This window comes from Odontesthes bonariensis, chromosome 7, assembly GCF_027942865.1.
Source record: "Odontesthes bonariensis isolate fOdoBon6 chromosome 7, fOdoBon6.hap1, whole genome shotgun sequence".
NCBI classification, from domain to species: Eukaryota; Metazoa; Chordata; class Actinopteri; order Atheriniformes; family Atherinopsidae; genus Odontesthes; species Odontesthes bonariensis.
This window is the reverse complement of record NC_134512.1, coordinates 18,297,410-18,318,332: the sequence shown is the minus strand read 5'-3', so window position 1 is coordinate 18,318,332 and position 20,923 is coordinate 18,297,410. Positions and strand designations below refer to the sequence as shown.

General features: G+C 40.8%; 1 protein-coding gene across 1 annotated transcript; it reads right to left on the bottom strand.

Moving 5' to 3' along the window:
• Window positions 1-1,940: 1,940 nt before the first annotated feature.
• Window positions 1,941-19,897, bottom strand: gnrhr4 (gonadotropin releasing hormone receptor 4). The gene is made up of 5 exons (XM_075469824.1): window positions 19,821-19,897; window positions 19,503-19,581; window positions 18,744-19,359; window positions 5,005-5,209; window positions 1,941-4,879 (listed from the first exon to the last, which is right to left on the bottom strand). The coding sequence occupies exons 3-5, from the start codon at window positions 19,257-19,259 to the stop codon at window positions 4,425-4,427; spliced, it is 1,176 nt and encodes a 391-aa protein (XP_075325939.1). The 5' UTR covers window positions 19,260-19,359; window positions 19,503-19,581; window positions 19,821-19,897; the 3' UTR covers window positions 1,941-4,424.
• Window positions 19,898-20,923: the final 1,026 nt, after the last annotated feature.

The following is a 20,923-nucleotide window of genomic DNA, read 5'->3' as shown; positions in this document are numbered from 1 at the left end:
CTAATCATGCTTCTTGTCATTCCACATTTCACACAGTTCTTTGTATCCCAATAAGTAAAGGAAATTAAAGTTATACTTCATCCATTAAGCAAAGAAAGTTTGTACCATGACTCACTTTGCTATGGAAGGATAGTTAATTTGGTACTGGAGAATGTGGAGTATAACAAAACACAGAAATTGATTTACACTAGGACAATTATCCAGATAACAAGCTACGTTCCCGGGGTTAAGCAACTAAATGTTATGTCTTATCCAGGTCAACCTAGAGATTAACTGATCATGAATAACTCCATAATTTAACATATTATGAACAATATGCCTTGATTAGTCCACAGAACACTTCCACACTGCAATGTATGGCTAATTCCTAACAGTTTTTTCAGCAATCAACAAAGGATCAAATAAGCTTATGTTAACAAGGTACACAAAGAGAGACAGCGACTGGATTTAGTCTCTTGCCAGTTTGTGTTGCAGCTTTTCAAAAGTTCTTAGATAGTCAGAAAAATTGGTTTATTAGAGTAGTATTGATCATTTTGTAGAGCACAGTGTTTATACAAGCGCTTGAATCAAATTCTGATTGATTGAACTGCAGGTCTGAATTCTCACCTAAAAATGAAGAAGCTGATGTAACTACCTTATTTTGAGGATTTTTAATGCATAGTCCCCGATCACAGTGATTTTGTGGTTTGAGACGAGGAAGGATTGCAGTTTATCCCTGGAAAATAATCTCCTTGCAAACTTGTTTTAGTTAATGCACTCAAGCAAACAGTCCTATGTAATGACCTTTGTATTGAGGATATTTATTTTAATTTTTAATGATTATCATTGCTTTATTCTGCCATTACTGTTTTCTCTAAACTTGTCCAGCAGCACAGTAGTTGTAAGTCTTGAGGTTCCTACGAGGAGATATGTAAAGTACAGGACTCATTAAAATAAATTTCTGATTACTACAAATACTAGATAAATGGAAAAATTATTGCAACTATTTTCTAAACTCCTTTCTGAGAATTCAGAGGAATAAGATGAAATGTCACAGTTGGAGAAACTCTGACACATTGGTGACAGGCCATATTTTCTTCACTTCATGTCCAAATCAGGTTTGGAAAAACGAGATCCAAAACTTTGAATTAAATGAGAGTGAGGTGCTGTTTACACATACCCGGGTATTTTGATAAACGAAGACCTTTCCCTTAGTTTGTGCCTTTCGTTTATACACAAACGGAGTTTTTTCCTCCGAAAACGAGGCATAAAAAAAACTCCGGCAAAAGTGGAGATTTTTTAAAAACTCCGTTTAGCGTTTGTGTGTAAACTGGTTGAAAGAGACAAAAACGGAGTTTTGGGCAATTGAGAATGAGGAGTTGTCGTCATAGTACAGAGCCCCGCCCCTATCCACCATGTTGGCAGGATGCTAGCGTGAAAACGCCATTCTCTCCGTTCGTTTACAGTGTACGCGTGTGTTTTTAAATCAGTAAGTTTAAACAGTCCGGAATTGCAAGAACATGCCTGGAAATCACTGCTGTGTGAAGAACTGTACAGTACCTCACATAATACGTTTGGGAAACATAGGAACAACGAAATACATTTTTTCGAAGTTCTTCCTGTCAGCGGTTCTCTATTAGGCATCTGATTGGCTTGTGTGGAATTCTCATTATTCTAACACTGCCGCTGTCAGGCTTGGCGTAATTTAATAGCTCCTGATAGCGTTTTTATGCTGATCAATGTAGACGTGTTTTTTTTCAAAAACGGGGCTGTGTGCACCTAGTTATTTTTGCAAACGAAGGTTAGAACATATGCGTTTATCAAAATACCCGGGTATGTGTAAACAGCACCTGAATAGTTTTGCAACCACTGTAAATAATTGGGGAACCAGTCTTTTTTTCTTTATCGTTTTTTTTTTTTTTTATTATTATTATTATTATTGCAAATTAAGACATTCTCAGTATACATTACAACATTTTTTTGCAAACTTGCAGAAGAAAAGCAAACATCATGCAAACAAGTTATTTTGATCCCTCTTTCATGAGGGAGGCGAGATATTGAAACATCAGATCAGATCAAAATTTTGCATTGTACAAACTCCGACTTCATGTTTTTCTTGTCATTTTCTAAGCCATGGAAAGCAACAAATTACACAACATAATTGGCTAAAAACATCAGTACTGATATACAATATCTAAAAGACTTATGGACACTTCATAGAGCCTTGTCTGTCTTGAGATTTTGCAAAACACAGTGAACACAGAACTGACCTTAGACCAACAAGACATTATAGGTGTCATGGCAACTCATTAAACTGTCATAAGGAAAGAGAAAACAATCCTACATCTGGAGGAAAGTGTGGTGGTAGTTATAAACATTATGCCTCGTTTCCACATGCGTAGGTTTATATACGAACCATATCCTCCGATGTTCAACATGAGGAAACACAATTATTTTTGGATAGATGATAACTTGAATGCAGTAATAGGAAAGTCTAATTTTACACTTTTATCCCATCCAGTTTTATGAAATATCTGCACTGAATTACTGTGAGACAAGGATACTGATAATACAAAAAAAACCGCACCTATTTGAGATTTCGGCGATTCCCACATCTTACATCCCCACAAAGCGTCTACTGCATGTTGTTTTTAGAGTTTACAAGGTGTTGAGCACCTAAAAGAAACCCCCTCACTGTTAAACATTACTTTGAAAGTTATGTGTTTTGTCATGTGTCAAAAGTAGAAAAAAAAATCTTTTGAAATATATATGCATGTATGTATGTATTTGTGTGTGTATGTACAATTTATCTACACAGGAGAAAAAAGAAATTTCCCTGTGTCTTTTTCACAATTTGCCATCGAACCAGGTTGCACATGAACAATATGCTACTAAAGTACATTCAATACTATATGACATAACATTTCAAGATACCATGGTCAGTAATTATAAGAACAACATTCACAGTCTTTATACTGCACACAAAGTACGGCTGAAAGTCTCTACACGCTGATCAGCAGAAATCTTGTTACAAAACAACCCGTCTAACCCTGTTAAGGGTCGAGTTGGGCTGAAGCGTGTCCTTTCTGGCAAGAGGCAGAGTTCACCCTGGATATCTCCAGTCCAAACAAACAAACAGACACCATGCATGCTCACAACTACTATCGTTTTGGGGTCAACATTTAACCAGAGATACACGTCAGCACCTGGGGAAAGGTGAAGCAACAGTGCTTAGCAGTGAACTGCCATACCAAACTGTGCCAAACAACACAAAAACTTAAAAGAAAATAACCTAAAGTAGAACAATCCATTCATACCTTTGATGATTCTGAGTGAAAACCTTATGTTCAAACGGTTTTAGACATAGCTAGGATTTAATTACTCACAAGAAAAAAGAGACTTACGACTGAGCTACCACACCACCCTGTGCCAAAAAAAAAGTATAAAAACATGAAAGGACCTTAAAACAAATTCAAGTTTGGCAATTGGCAAAGGGGTCCTCTGGTTAGTGAAGGCGTCGTGTTGGCCACGGCATGACTCATTCACCAGAGAGTGGGAAAAGTCAATTTGTGCTATGATTATCTTGTAAAGCTCAGCTTAACTTAGGGGATAACCATTATAACTGTCATGTATTTAATACTTAAGCATAATATTACAGATGTTTGTCACCCATAACACATATTGAAGGGCAGGATAGTGGCACGTGTCCACTTTTCTGCCCTCAAGCACGTAATTACTGGATAAAAATCAATATTGCACCTAAAAGCCATATGTTTTTTAAAGATTAGGTTCAAGTGGGAATGTACCAGAATAGACCAGAACTGGCTATACTATACTCTGTTGTCAAAACAGAAGGGGTGTGACGTGTCGGACAGATCATGTGTTTTTACACAGTTTCTGTACTTTCTTTTCTCACATGCTCACACAAACAAGAAAATACAAACAAATAATAAATAAAATACACAATCACTAAAAAACAGCACACCTATGTTGTGCGTCTGTCTGAGAAACAACTAATTCATGTCCTTTTATTACTGTTATAGAGAGAACTCTAACATAAGACTAAGAGACATTTTTTGTTCATTTTTGACTAATTAAAGCTAGTTTTTCATTGGCTCAACTTGGAGCTTAAATTTACCCACATGGTTCTGCAGTTGACTTGAGTTTGGAACATTTGGAACAAGCAAAGCCATGTTAGGCTCTGCACTGTTTTGTTTATGTCCGATCAGCAGCATCCAAAAAGTTAAGCGTGAACCAGCACATACAGTAATGAACAAACCCCGGCTGAGCTTCACTTTGGTTCACTTTGTCTTGAGATTTACTAGATCATCCCAAAATCAATTTTTTTTGTGGAGTTTCGGCTTTTCTTTTTAGCTAAATAATGGAAATATTCATCATCTCTAGAGAAAGAGGAGATGATTTTCTTCTTGAAATCATTCAAGCCATTAAATCTTGCTGACTGAAATAATGGGGCTTGAGGTATTTTTCATGCTGCTGTTGTCATTTATCTCCTCTGTGTGTTTACTGAGGCCACCTGACACAATCTGTCTCCGAGAGGAAAAACAGGACATTTGCATAAGGCAAGTGTTGTTCTCAGTCCCTGTGTTTGAGCGACGACATCTTCTGATTCCCTGGTGAAGGTGAATTGTAAACAGACCATAGGTGATGGGGTCCAGACACGCATTGAAGAGGCCAAATATAAACAACATATGAGTGAGTGAATGGGAGACTGTCTCCTCCATTTTTTCAGGAAACAGCCAATACCACAAGCCTAGCAGGTAGTAAGGGGTCCAGCAGATGATGAATGAAGTCACAATGACGATACTCATCTTAAGAGTCCTCATTCGAGCTTTCGGGATATTGTTGTGCGAACGCCGAAGAGGAACATCTCTCGACAGCACTAGAAGAAAGGAAAGCACCGTCTCTGTCACACACACATCTCCTCGTAATCATACAACAATTTTCTGACTTGAGACTTGAAAAACATTTTTTGCCTTACTTGAGAATGTGGGAAAAAACACTTACTGTTATTGCGAGCCATGCGGCTTGATATCTCTATAAGGATTCGTGTGTAGCAGAAAATCATGATGACCAAGGGCAGGAGGAAGAGGCACACGAAAGTAAACATGTTGTAGAGGGTCTCTTGCCAGCGTTGGACAAAGCTGCCATGGGTGGTACACTGCGTGAAGTTCTCTGGGACAGTGATGGTCACATTATGAAATATAAACATCTGCATGGAAAAAGAAAGTCAATTTCACTCAGAGTGCTGAAGTTGGGGTTACAAGAGTGGTCACAGCTCATTATTTCTTTACAGAAACACAAGTTCAGTGTCCGTAGAACCTCATATAGGCTGTGAAACTGACGGAAACAGCTTGGTTTCACCTGTTGTCATGATAGCTGGCAGCACACTTTCTGCCCCGCTGTTTGGGGTTGGGCTTGCCAAAAACTGTGGTCCAATACAGCTTGTAGGGTAGAGCATATTGCCTGCCTTTATGATGACGTAACTCACAAACTTATCCCCTGGGAGGCAGTGGTAATTACTGGACCATTTCTAAAAACACTGTAGCCTCCAGGACTCTGAGTATAAACACACTGCTACTGGTAATTGGAGAGGATTTACTTGGCTTATTCTAGTTGATATATCCAGATGTAAAAAAAACATTTTAAACATACTACTTTTGTTGACCAGTGTAATCCCAGCCTTGGCTCCTCTCTGTGAACTAGGCTGTGTAATAACATCAACAAAATTCCACCAATTATCTTGACTAGTTAAAACAAAATTCCACACAATGACAAAGCACATGTTACTTTGCAGCCTGATTTAGATGCTCCTCTGTCTAACTATAGATGGTGAGTATTGAGGGCGAGAAGTGTACATCTTTGTGTACTGCGAATAGCAGCACTTGTCAGTGGGAAGAAAATGTCGTGGCTCTTTCAGACAGAACAGGACAGCTGCACCATTGTGCTCTGAAGCCCATTATTTCCAAAGGTTTGAACCAGGCAATGACAATGTGTTCCGATGCAGCCCTGAGATACATACCAACAGGGTCAAAATGGAAACAAAAAAGTAAGACAGAATGACAAAGATAGAGTGGAAGGTAGGATAAATTTGTTTTTTGTTCGCATTCCTTTCGTTTAGGTGACACATTCCATGTGCACTGAGTTACAAGAGACTCTTGTTCAGTAAATAATGTGTAATGAGGACAATACTGTTGAACAGCCAAAGCATTTTCAGTGAAACCTCTTTTTTTAAGCCACTTAACACTGACCTATGATTCTTTCAAGCATAGAAAAGGCACTTAACTTCCCATTTTCTTGGCAATAAATAAAGAACATTAAAAAATGAGTTGTGGCGTAAGACAATTGAACAGTACTCAATGTGACTTAGTTATGGAGTGATCAACTTACAGCCATCTCAGTAGCTGAGATGATTAAGAACAGTGCCATTTCCAAGATATCATTGATATCTGATATGATTGTCAAAATAAAAGATGAATGACCATGAATATGATGATACTGAAATGCTTTAAATCAAGATAAAACATATTATTTAACCCACAACCCGTCCACATTAATCTCTCCAGACAAGGCAAACTGTAGACAAATGACACCACGCTGAATTTCTTTCCTACTTCCCTAGAAAGGGGTTGAGTCCCGTTCACGGGTCAAGCTGTTAGAACTAGAGACTAAATCAACAGACACTGGCCCTCATTTATCAAGCCGTCGTAGAAAGCATCGTTGATATGAGCGGAGAACTCGTCGTACGCAGAGGCTCAAGTGAGATTTACAGAACATGCGTACCACACCAATCCCATCGTAAGACCGAGCGGCTGTTGATAAATCCGGCGGCTGAAATCCATCGTAATGATCCTAACCACACCTTCTACAAAAGGCTGCACCTCTAGAATTTGCGACATGGAAAGACGAAAGGCGGCAAAGAAACAGCCGTCCCAGCTGTCAACAGCGTTGGCGATGTAAATCGCAGACCGGACGAGTTATGTATTTTCCCCTACTGTGATGGTCAATAAAATGTGATAAACTCCAGATTAAATGAAATCTAAAATTGAACGATGTTTTACTTTTTCTCCAATAAGATCAGGAAGAAGTGGTCCGATATGAAATTTCTCCGACACAGCATGTCACAAACAGGGGGGGTGGGGGAGCTCCGATCCAGGTTTGGATTTGAGTGCCTTGGAGGAGAGGGTGGCTGGCCTGATCGGAGCTACGTCTTTGCGTATGCGCAGTGTTAAAGCGCCTCTTCTGTACGGCTCATTAGCCACTCATCATTTTCCCGAAAGAAATCCTGCCGGTCCCGGAACACTCTCTCGCGCCTGATGCGTGCGTTCAGGTCCTCTAACAAAGCCAGATCTGCCATCGTTTCGCCATTACCGCGCCGCTAGAATCACCTCTTAAATAGGCGGTTGAATAATGAGCCATCACTCTTCCAATTACGGAGTTGTACTTGTTTAATTTTTTTATTTATTTAATTTGTGTTTATGTTTATATTTATGTTGAAGTCAAATAAAACATGGGCCTTCTTTGAAGTGATAAATCTGTAATTTTAACCTAGGGATTTGTTGCGACTCATGAGGCACGCACTAGTGACGCTGCTGTGTTGCAGTCACCGCAAGTCAAAATGGAAAAGTGCGTACACTGCTTCAGACCTGTCGTGGCGATTTCATCTTTCCTGCGCTCACGATGGATTTGATAAATGCCAACCTTAGCGCAGAAAAGAACGTACACACGACCTACACATGTTTTTGGTCTTACGCAAGTTTGATAAATGAGGGCCACTGTGTTTCAGATTTTCTGTAGAATACAACAAGCCTTTGGCTGTTTGCATCTAAACCAGGAAAAGCAAACTAAACTGAGACGATTTACGATGAAAGCCGAACATAACTTGCAACGACATGTTCCACAGACCACTTGCTTAGAAATTTTGAATAGTTTTTACTACATTTTAATTAAGTGACATGAAATCATTCAGACTAAGGACAGACATCGTTGTGATGATGTCTCGAGAGAAAGTTAAGCCGCAGGGCTAAAACGTGAGTTGAATGTGAACACCTTTCAATCACAGAGATTCTTCTATATTACTGCTGGCAGTTTAATCAAGACATTTAGTGCAGATTGGTTGAGGAACTCATAGTGAAGGGAAATGAATGTCAACAGCTTGGCCCCAGTAAATAGAGAAAATGGCTAAGGTCTCTTGGGGTACACGTTGATTCCTCTGCTTTATGAGCAAGAGGACATCTGTTTTTCAAAATACTTTATCTGAACAGCATATTTGAATGAGTACAATATGTTTTGTTCATTTTTCAAAACCATAGAATAAAATGTGGATATTCAAAATACGAGAGATAAAGGAAGTAGAAAAAATAAAATCCAATGCATCTACCTGTGTGGCCTGCAGCATCAGAGAAAAAGAAGTCAGTAAATCGAAGATGTTTGATCTCTGAAAGGTGGAACCCACTGAAATTTCCACACAATTTCAGCTCTTTTGATTTCATGAAAGCCTCATACACACGCAGACACACGCACACACACACACACACACCAATTCTAATTTTTCAACAGTTAAAACATAGAGTCTTAGTGGGTGAAATGAGTACATATAGAAGCTGAACTGTAGCAAAATCCCACTCCAGTCCAATCAAATGCTGCTGTTTTGATAAAATATTTCAGGTCTGTGTAGCTGATTTTTTTTATTATTGTCTTTTCATTTTAACACTACATATATAATCAAATCATTGTCAACAACATGCTAAGATATTTACGGACAAACACATTTAAGGCCTAAACATCTATTCTTGGATCAGGTCATTCTCAGCTGGTGGAAGGCAGAGAAGACCTTCCGTCTCTGTTTCTGTTCCCTGAAGGCACCTGGGGAGGTGTGGTCTCACTAGTGATCACACCTGCAGACTATCTCAGGTGCTCTATAAGTCTGCTCTAGTTACCTGTTCGGCGCCAGATAATTCCGCTTGTTCGGTCTGAGCCTGTCATAGAAATATTTCTCAGTAACCTCATTTGTTTTCTGATCCTTTTTCAGACTTCCGCCTCATTCCGAGAGCTCTCCCCAGTCGCCTACTTATGCAGTTTTTTTTGTTGTTCTCTTTTTTCTCCTGCAGAGCAGTGATTTTTCTTTGTACTTTTGACCTGTGTATTTCTATCCTGCCCACGTGCAGGTTTTTTGGTTAATCTCGGCCTTCGTGCAGCACCTTTTGTTTCTTGCCCAATAAAGTCAGGTATTTTTGACCTCTAAATCCAGGACTTTTGTCTTCTGTCTTCTGCGTGTGGATCCAGCCCCCGCAGATCCAGATGTTTTTAATAGTTACTGGATCACAAATTTAGATTCTGTTGTGTTTCACAGCCACTAAGCTTGAAAGGACTTGGCTTTAGTCCAATTTGAATAGGAGTGTACAGGGAGGAGCAGGAAATATTCTCTGTGCGTCTGATGCAAGATGCCGTTTTATGCATCCGAAATTTAAAGGATGGTGTGGAGGGGGCGTGGTGCATCAGCTACAGGAGGGAGGTGTGGAGAGAGCTCAGGGGAGCAGCACCAGGTGAGTGATTAGTACACCAGCATCCACTTGTCTAATCACGCTCCTCTTTTAAAAACATAGTAGTGAGCTGTAACTCGGTGGGAGAGAAGGAGAGCAAGCCTGCGTGAAGTCGGAAGCACAAAGCCGAGAAGGAGGCCTGTGAACAAAGTCAATACTGGATTGATTGTCAAAAAATAAAAGCATTGATGTACTGTCAGAAAGTCTTGCAGTACTGATTGCTGAAAGAACCCGCAGTGGCCTCAGTAACGCCACATTGGCACCCGAACAGGATTCAGCAAGGAAAGAAAAAAAAGTCAACTTATGGCGCTTTTCCACTCGCTCGGCACGGCTCGGTTTGGTTGTGTTTCCATTACACTTCGTGCCTCCTCGACGTGGGCGGGGTCGTCGTAACACAGCTGCGCGACCAGAACAACAACAACAACATACGAGGAGGATAGCATGGAGGACATCGAGGCGCTCGTGTTGCTGCTCACCCTGTGGCTTTTTGTCACACAGAAGGCAAGAGAAGAGAGCCAGAGAAGACTCCTGGCCGCCAGACAAAACAGTATTGAAAAGTGATGACACTCATCAGCCAATCAGTGGAAGGCAGTCGGCTGACGTCACGTTTTAGTAACGCTTCGGCTCGCTTGGAACCAGGGCTGAGGTGATACGGAAAATCTACACGGTTGCAGGTACTGCGTGCTAGTGGAAACACGCAATAGCGTGCCGAGCCGAAGCGAGCTAGTGGAAAAGCGCCATAAGAGATGACGGAACCGCAGCAACCGATCACCATGCTAGCCCAAATGCTAGCGGAGGTCGTGGCGATGAGCCGTGACCAAGCGGCCCTCAGCAGGCAACAGCTGGCAGCACTCCAGGACCAGACGGAGCGGCAGACCCAGCTTCTGGAGGCGATGGTGGATCGAGCCGGAACAGGAACACTGACTCCCTCGCTCGCTGGAGTTGCACTCCACAAAATGACACCAACAGACGACCCACAGTCCTTCCTCGAAATGCTCGAGGCAATGGTGACGGCATGCAGGTGGCCGGTGTTATGCCGAAAAGTGCATGTCTGCCGACAAATGCATCCCCATTAGAGGGACCAGCAGGGGATGCATTTTTCGGCAATGCACACTTCGGCAGACCTTTGCCGAAAAATGGCATCCCCTGATGGTCCTCTGCTTTAAAGAGAGAATGGAATGATATAACTACATAATCATTTGTTTACCTGATTGAATTAACAGATGCGAAATTCAATACGTTCAAAATTGTCTTTAAAATTAATATAATCAAATTTCATAGTTTCATCTGGGCTATACTGAGTAAAGATTGATATTCATAGAAAATGTATCCAACCGTCTTTCGGGCTTACTATAAAAGTGTTAGTCACGGCCCTTACTTTGGAATATTTGCAGTATAATATAATAATAGGTGAAAGAGATGCTATAAAATGTGAAATTGTCGGATTATCATAAGTGTACATGTATTATTAATCCACATGAAAAAATGTGAAAAAAAGATGAACGAATGAAACACCATTGTCAGCTCAATATTATCACTGTAACTTTATTGGATAAATGTAATAATCCACACCTGAAAGGCTCCCGCGAATGAGGATGCATTTCTCGGCAGGCATGCACTTCTCGGCATAACACAGGAAGCAGAGTGGGCTGTGAGATTGCTTCCCCTCCTGTCGGGCGAGGTCCCGTTTGAACGTATTGGGATGGATCTCATCGGGCCATTCCACTGAAGCGCACGTGGATATCGCTTTGTGTTAGTCCTGGTGGATTATGCAACGTGATATCAAGAGACAGTGCCACTGCGCACCATCTCTGCAAAGAGTGTTGCACAGGCACTGTTTCAACTGATCTCCCGAGTCGGGATCCCAAAAGAGATCCTGACTGATCAAGGCACTCAATTTATGTCACAAACACTGAGAGAACTGTACAGATTATTGGGAATCAAGTCCATTCGAACTAGTGTTTACCACCCTCAAACTGACGGCCTCGTTGAGCGCCTGAATAGGACTTTGAGGTCCATAATCCGTAAGTTTGTGCACGAGGATAGTGGTAAATGGGACAGGTGGCTTGACCCTCTGCTGTTTGCAGTGCGCGAGGTACCCCAGGCCTCCACGGGATTTTCTCCCTTTGAACTGCTTTTTGGCAGAAAACCACGCAGGGTGTTGGACCTGGTTAAAGAAAGCTGGTAGGAAGGTCCGAGCCCCAGTAAAAACAAAGCTCAGTACGTCCTGAACCTAAGAGCAAAACTCCACAGACTAGGACAGTTGTCACGTGACAAAATGCTCCGGGCCCAGGAACGTCAGCAGCGGCTGTAACACAGAGGATCCAGGTTAAGACAATTTGCACCGGGAGATAAAGTGCTTGTATTGCTCCCTCGCCAAGTGGCAAGGTCCATTTGTGGTCACACGAGGAGTGGGTGACGTTGATTGTCAACCTCCTTAAAGCATGGAGAGAAGCGGATACTGTTTCCTTGGTGATGGCAATTGCGGATACGGATGAGTTGGGGCCTGAGGTACCAAAATCGACCAATCCCAGAGAGCAGACATAGCCCAGCTGCTACTGGATTGATTGTCAAAAAAGAAAAGCATTGACGTACCGTCAAAAAGTCTTGCAGTACTGACTGCTGAAAGAACCCGCAGTGGCATCAGTTAACACCACAGATGGTTTCTGTAATATTTGTTGACTTTGAATTATGAATTAAATCCTATTTCTCCTCTGAGTCATAGGTCTGTGATGGTCTGAACACACAGATATGAATCACATAATGACATCTTTCTGTGTGAATGACATTTCCTCAGGACAGTATCATTTTAACACATTCTTCTTGAGAATCGTCATATTTCTTTATTCACTATCACAGAGATAGACATGTATTCCCATCCATGGGAATTTTGTAAACTTTATATAACAATCTTCATTTTTCATGAGATCAACAGTTTACCTTGAGGATCGTGTCCATCATGCATTTTCTGTGGCAAAATGCCAAATGTGTCAGACTGAACATTTCAAAACGTTTCAATCTAGCCACATACGATGTTGGCAACTGTATTGGCACAATATTCAGGTGGCCTTGAAAATCCCTTGAATGATTGCACAGTGGCAAAGGTCACAATTGTCGTCTCACTGACTGAGTGGGAGTACATGTTTAGAGGCCCAGCAGTTATTCAGTTCCACCATGCAGAGGAAAAGTATTACAGTTTTTCTCAGTCGCTTTTGGACAATTCTCAGATCAGAGTTGCAATTCTCAAAACTATGTGTTCAATTGTCACATCATTGTGTCACTTGTGCACATCAAACAAGCAGTTTCTCATTTCTTTCAGCAAGTTGCCAATGCTTTGGCACATCCATGCACATGATTATGTACAATTCTCTGCTGTTTCCTACATTATCAATTGCTTTTGTCATGTTGATCAAAATGTATTGTACAGGTCTCTGTTGAATAGTCTCACCCCCCACAACATTAAGGCATTAGTTCATCGTATAGGTCTTTACATGCAAAATGGTTGAACAAGTTGTCATAATATGTCTAGCATATTTCTATACATTTCCATTAGACTTTTGTTCAAAATCTGTCCTGAATTGGTAAATTGCTCCCAGGTGAATGTTGACTTTCTCTAACGACCAATCAACTGACAAATATATATATAGCTGGAGCACAACACAATGTTTCAATGTCTGACAATGGAAGGAATTAGACGGGGCCAACAGCCACAGAGAAGAGGAAGAGGAAGAGGAGTGAGGTTGCGTGGCGGAGGAGTTGGGAGGCAGAACAGAGGAAGAGGCAGAAGAGGCCGAGGACATAAGCGTTCCAGATGAGATCAGAGCCACCCTTGTGGACCATGTTCTCAATCATGGGCTTATAATGGCAGAGGCTGGTCGAAGGGTGCAGCCAAATGTTGGCAGAACAACTGTGTCCTCAATCTTTCAGACTTTTCGTCGAGAGAACAGGTATGTAATCCAACAATAGGCACTGTTCTGTAATGCTTCATACAATGTAACAGTATTCCACATTACAATATAAGTAAGTATACTTCATACAGTGACATTTTATCTTACTCAATTTTGTGTTTTGCATTGCTATATTGTTTCCACATAGGACTGCAAGACGACTTCACAGGGGTGGCAGAGGGCCCCTTTTCACACCTGAACAGGAGGAGGCCATTTGCACCATGGTTATAGAGAACAATGCCATAAGACTTAGGGAGATACAGAGTGCCATTATAGAGGACAACAACATCTTTGCAAACATCCAAACAGTCAGCATCTCAACAATTGACAGGGTACTGAAAAGACACCAAATGCATATGAAACAGCTATACACTGTTCCCTTTGAAAGAAATGAAGAAAGAGTGAAGGAGCTGCGCTACCATTATGTACAGGTAAAACATGTATGAGCATACAGTAGCCGTACTTCACAGTAAACAGTACAACATTGCATAGTGATATACAGTACAGTAAGTGTGACCTTTACACATTTGCTATGGCTGTAGAAAAGAAGATGCAATGTGTGCTGTATACATTTGATGTTACCTTATCAAAATGAAAATGCATGTAACTCATAAAACTAATTTTGTGTATTCTAGATATAGCGTATAATGGAACTGGAAGCAAGCGAGCCACCGCACAGCTTCATCTACATGGATGAGGCTGGCTTCAACCTCACAAAATGCAGAAGGCGTGGGCGAAATATCATCAGGCACAGAGCGACAGTTGATGTGCCAGGCCAACGTGGCGGGAACATAACAATGGGTGCTGCCATCTCAGAAAATGGTGTGCTAACGCATATTCCCCTTATTGGTCCATATAACACAGAGCGTCTAGTCACCTTTTTAGACGCTCTTTACAGGGATCTCATCCCTGAACATGAGAGAGGTCAGATTGGAGATGACTTGCCAAAGCATGTGGTAATTTGTGACGATGTCAGCTTCCATCGCTCAAACATCGTCAGGCAATGGTTTGCAGCTCACAATAGGATGCTGATGGAGTTCCTCCCACCCTACTCCCCATTCCTTAACCCCATTGAAGAGTTTTTCTCTGCGTGGCGTAGGAAAGTGTATGATCGCCAGCCACATACACAAATGACCCTTCTGGCTGCCATGGATGCGGCGTGTGAGGACATCACAGCAGATGCCTGCAGAGGCTGGATAAGACACTCAAGAAGATTCTTTCCACGCTGCATCGCAAGAGATAATATTCAATGTGACGTGGATGAGAATATGTGGTCCAACAGACAGGAACGTCAACAGGTCTAGGAAGACTGTCTGCACTGTAATTCCTACAGCACTGTATGTACAGTTTTCCCTTACTAGATTGTAGGTTCACATTTCTACTTTTTCTTTGTGCTATGCAGTGCTGTCTTTTCTTTTTTGTACAAATTACAAACAATAAAAGGGTCATTGTGAATCTTGTCTCTTGTAATCAATCTCACACATACACTAAGGTGTAAATTACAATAATTGTCATCAAAACTTAGCCATAGTTTAAATCAGAACATCCCTCCAGAGTACACTGTTATATTGACAACATGACTAAGCAATTTGACTGTCTTATCCGTACACAATGACACAAGGACTTGACATTCTGATGGCACTGACATGTTCATTGACACAGATATTTAGTTTTGAGAGATGAACTAAGGATTTTGAGCAAGAGAGTGGCTTTTGCAGGTCATCCATGGTGTTTTGCTATTTGTCCAAATAGTTTTGAGAAATGGCGTACTGTTTTGCAAATGGCGAGGATGATTCGAGAATTGTACCAAAGCGACTGAGAAAAACTGTAAAAGATGGTGTCCACAATAATTGGTCCTATAGTCAATTGAAAGAAAAAGGCTTTGGAGATTGTCAGCATGCTCCAACTTACTCTATTGTTGCAAAGAAACAGAGATTTCTCAGACCACCAGTGAGGTAGGTCTAAAAGGCGTCTGATCTCTCAAAATCCATAAATTCTTCACATTCAGAGAAAAAGCTAAGTAATGCAGAAGGATGACTGGTTAGATGTGAGGAAACTATTGGTAACACAAAGTGAACAAGCGTCTCCTGTTTTTCGGGGTAAAATAAAAACATGGTGTAGTTTTTATTTGGGAGACTCGCCCTAAAATCTAAATAAAAACCTACTGGATATAAATGAGTTGGTAAATGTAGAATTTTCTTGTCACTAAAATCCTCAAATGCCCATAAGAAATACTGTGTCCATGACCTACGCAACCCCAGCTTTGGCTCTATAATCAAATAGTTGCAGATTCACTGAGTTTGTATGAGAAATGTACTTCTTACATATGGACCTCTGTCACTCTGATGTGCTACTGTCCACCACTTAAAGTTGAGAAAATAACAAGATGATCTCACACTTGATGAGGTCCTTGAAAAGCTTTCTTTATATATGCAATACCCCAGAAATCGTTTCAGACCCATAGACAGTCTGCCCCTGATCGACAATCCAATTTGAATATCTTTTGAAGCTGCCATACTTTGGTGTAATATACATATATTATGTAAAAAAAAGATAGATAGATAGATAGATAGATAGATAGATAGATAGATAGATAGATAGATAGATAGATAGATAGATAGATAAAAATCAGTGCTTTTCAATGCTGTTTGGAGAGATAAGGATTTATCTGAACCTTTCATTTAGAAAAATGACTTGATGAGCCCCTTTATTGTGCAGGGTTAATATTTCACCCCATAACCAATACCATAAACTTTTGGTGCTCGAATCCACATAAATATGTTGTTAGATGGGATTTGAGCCTTAAGCCTCGTTTCCACTGTCAGTACGGTTTGGGTCACTTCGTATCGGTACGGTACGGGTCGGGTCGCTTTGGGGTCAGCTTTGCGTTCCCACTGTACAAAGGGGACCCTCAGGGGTGGGCGGAGTGCGTGCCGAAGCATAAATAGCAAATAGCAGCAAATAACAAATAACATCCATAATTTCGAACCACCTCCAAGCTTCAGATCCAACATTTTGAAGCTTCTTTCTCATTGACTATCTAAATATCCATGCTGTGCATATGACACAACATATTGTATTTGGAGGGGTTTGATAGTGAAGCAACATGCAAACTGTCAAACTGTAGGCTCCAATACGACTAATCGGGTCAAAACACACAGAATATGTGTGGTAGAAATGGTTCAAGTCGCCCAGTTAGATACATTGCTTTAAATTTTGATTATACAAAAAGGATCATATGAAAAAGGAAAAAAATATAATAATGACAACTAAAACACAGGATTCGTTTGAAACTGCAAAAACAGAGGGTTTATTCGTGACTATTTTTACGTGTCACTTTGAGACAGGTCTGGGAATATTTCAGCGGAATCTTAGAGCCGAAGACGGTGACCATTTGTGACAAAAATTTTAGAACATGTTGCAAAAATCCCCACTGTTGGAGTGTCTTAAATTGAAGAAGAAAGGAGAAGAAGGGGGCAACAATCAGGCAAGATTCACAAGCATGTGTTTCAGGATTCAACAATATTGCTCCTCATTCACCTCGAATGAAGGGACATGTTGCATTTCTAAATCTAATTCCCTGCTTCACTTGTCAAGTGTACTTTGAGAATTTTTCAACTTTTCAATGAAGCAATGAACTTGTCTGATCGACGGCGTGTCTGATCCAAACATCAAGCCCACCGAACCAGCATGAACACAGCATTGAGTCCATGAGAACCCTGTGAAAATAAGTGTGTGCTTGTGTCGTGTGTTGTTCAGTAAAGACAAAATCTTAAAGCAAGTCTCTCAGCAAGCTGTCGGTTAAATCTGTCAGGTCAATCAATAGCCAATTGACCCTCAGTTGAAATACTTTCATTTTTAGAATGAAATGATTATATAGATTGTGCCGGCGCCTCTAAAATGTTTCAGTTAGTAGCACCTTGCTATAACGAGAAGGTCAGTAGCCCTGCAGCTATACAAAATTATTTAAGCCAATAATCTTATTCATCTTTAGCTTTGTTTACTGAGCATTTAGTTTCTTTGTTGGCAGTAAAGTATGTTGAAAATACGAGTTTAGAGGAGAGGAGGAGAGTTGTAATGATAACTGGACAAAAGAGTAGAAAGAGAACCACTTAATGATTTGTCAAAGGGCAACCAGATGTAGTGACACGCAATAAATCCACAAAAGATGACACTACTGTCATGAATACAATATCTCGTAATTGTACATTCTATGCTAAGGTTGGGTGGTCTGATGTCATCCTATTGATTCAAACATTGACATATTTGTATATACGAAGCAATTCTTACAAAGCTTCCACTTCCACTTCTTCCACTTCTCCTGATCTACTGATCACTCACAAATAGGTAAATTACTGGCTCACAAGCCTTATTCCCTTCAAACAATACTTCAAGCCTGTAGTGAATTGGGAAATACGTTTGGCTCTGACTGCAAATGTTACAGTTTTTTATAATTGCCCCAATTTGGTCTGCAAAGACTTATGATGAGCTCCTCTCATTTTGGGAGTGTATGTTTGTTGTTGTCTGTAGTTTATCCTTACAATCCAAAATATGAACATTCTATATTAATATTGTTGTAAATAGATTATGTGTGTACTGTTGTGTCACGAGTGCTGTTTGAACTCTTGTCTCGCTTGGTCAGGAAAAGAGATTTGAAAATCCAAATCAAAAGTCCTACATGTGAGGCTGTTAACAGGGGTATTGCCACAAGTACACTTCAAGGTCACAGTGTTCCCATTTTGACTGCGCCTCAATACATGATGGTAATTGATTTGAACTGAGTGAATAGAGGGTTAATTGTTATCCCACCTATTCCAGACCTAATTTGAACCACTATGTTTCACATTGGGTGACTTTGTTTTGCTGATGAGCTCTTGAGTGTCATTTGATTAGCTGCTTCCTTCCAAGTATTTAAAAACCTGCTGGGACCCTGCAGTGATGAGAGAACCGATGTAATTTAAGTGAGTAAATGCCTCTTTTGTGCTCAGCACCCCAGACTAATTGAAGAACTGTTGAAGTCATATGTTTTCGGGCAGCCTTTCTGAACCTTATCCTTACATTTTGAGGTCAACAGGTGCATGCAAAGCAAATCAAAGCAGTTTATTGGAGGTTTCGGAACAAGATTTTATTTTCCTCCTTTCGAAATGCTGATATGACAGGCATGCGAGTTGCTTTTGTACTGCAAGAGTGCAGATACATGTACAGGGAGGTGTTTGATTTAAAGCCTCTGAGTGGTAGAAAAGATGTATTCTCTCACCTGAGGGAGCGACAGGATCACGCTCATCGTCCAGGCAACAGTCAACATGATTTGGCTTTTCCTTTTGGCCTCGCTGATACCCAGAGGATTGAGAATGGCAGACTGCCTGTCCAGGCTGATTACCACAGTTACAAAAGCGCAGGAGTACATTGCCATCAGTTTCATGAACATCAGCAGCCGACAAGCGGCGTCTCCCGCCTGCCACTGTACTGTGATGTTCCACACTGCGTCCACTGGCATCACGATGAAAGTCACCAGCAGGTCCGCCACCGTCAGGTTCATTATGAGGATCCTGACGTGGGACTTGCGCTTGCCGCCTTTGAAGGCAGCCCACAGCACAAGCAAGTTGCACACAGCCGACACTGCGCACAGCGCGAAGGTGATGATCACTCTGACTTTGGCCGCCGTAGAGAAAGTGGGGAGCTGGAGCGCGTCTCCATCAGCGCTCTTATTGCACTCTGAGGTCGCTCCCTGACAGCTGTCATTCAGTGTTTGATCCGTCAGCTGATGGAACATAATGAATAGCCGAACCTCACTGACTTGAGGTAAAAAATGAAAGCAAGACAAGAATCAGGCGATGTTTAGATTGTGTCGTTCTCTCAAAGTGGAATTCCATCTGTGAAAGCCGAGGAAAGATAAGGATTAATTGTCCTGTTTCTTTTGACTGTGTGCCATAAGGAGACAGTCTGGACCTGCAGCACGTCTTGACATCGTTACAACAGTTTTATAGAAATTATTGGTTCACGCAGCTGTACTTACCAAACCTTATTCGACTCTTGCCAGCTATTTATAAGCGCGCAAAGCGAACACTGGCAGTCCTTGCACTTAATTAATAAAGCTAGAAAAAAAAACAGAATAAGGGGTCAGAAAACATAAAAAGCTTATAGGCAAGGGGAAATAAACAAATAAGATTATTATATGAAGTGGAATGATTTACTAAACTTCTGCTTTTCTAACCATTTCATAATAACTGCTTCGTCTCATTTCAGGTTCATAACCTAATTGGATGAATGTCCGAAAGAAACCCAAGAGAAAAAAGAAATTGATTAATTCTCGACAAAGATGAAGACAGCTTACCTGGAATTGGGAACCAGTGAGCGTGTGTCCACGGCAGTCACTGCAGCTGTTGCTTGAGACCGCTTCATTCATCCGCTCTGACGCGCGCAATAAGAAACGGCACTGATGACGGTCTGATCCATTCGTGAACCAAGGGGGGTCCTTTTTTGAGTCAGGTGAATCACCACTATTTCAGGACATTGGCGAGAAAAAAAATAGATAAAAGATAAAAAGCAGTCCGTTCCTTGACTTGGTTTCTCAATTAAATAACGTCTAATAGAAATGAATGATTTTTTGTTTTGTTTTGTTTTGTTCACATTGAATCATTTGTGACTAACTGTAAACTGATTTAATGACAGTTGGCGTAAGTTTTGCAAATCTTTCTCTAAATACACTGAAATTAATTCAAAGGATCTCTCGGGCTTTTGCACTAGGTTTTTTTCTTTGCTGTGTGGCTCGTTGCTCTTGAAACAAAAGCATCTCCTTGTATAATATCAATAGACCCAGTGCGCTTGAATAGATAGTTGTGAATCTGAGATCTTTCATCTCAGGCAAGCAGTGATAAAGGTACGAAGAAAAGTTCCAAGCTTGAAAGCTGTGACAGATTGCAGGTCTTTTCAGCTCGGGTTTGTTCCAGAATAGAGAGGGTATAGACAAAAAATGTGAGGAAGTCCTTTCAGAAACTGAATGCACAATATCACCTCTCCTTATTGATGATCTCAGATACAGTAAAATGCTGCTGTATGAGTGTAATCCTTTGATGAATCATTGCAAGACTGGGTGACTGCGTCACTCAGTTCAATAGTATATTGAAATTTATGAGGATATGTATTAGCATTATAATAAATTATGCAAACAGGATGTATTTTCATTCATGGCTGCAACATAATTTGGGGACCTCAAAAGCATCATATTCATTGCTTGTCATTTATCATTAACTCTGAAGAGGGTTGTAATACCAGCAATGCATCCGAGCCCTCTGTGAAGCTCTACAAGCGACTATATCTCTTTCTTTGTCATTTGTGAGAAACATTTCCTTGGCTCCATGTATTCATCTATTATTGTTCCTGTTCCTGTTTGTAAGTTATGAGTTTTGCTTTTTGCGTGTTTGTCCTGTGTGGCTT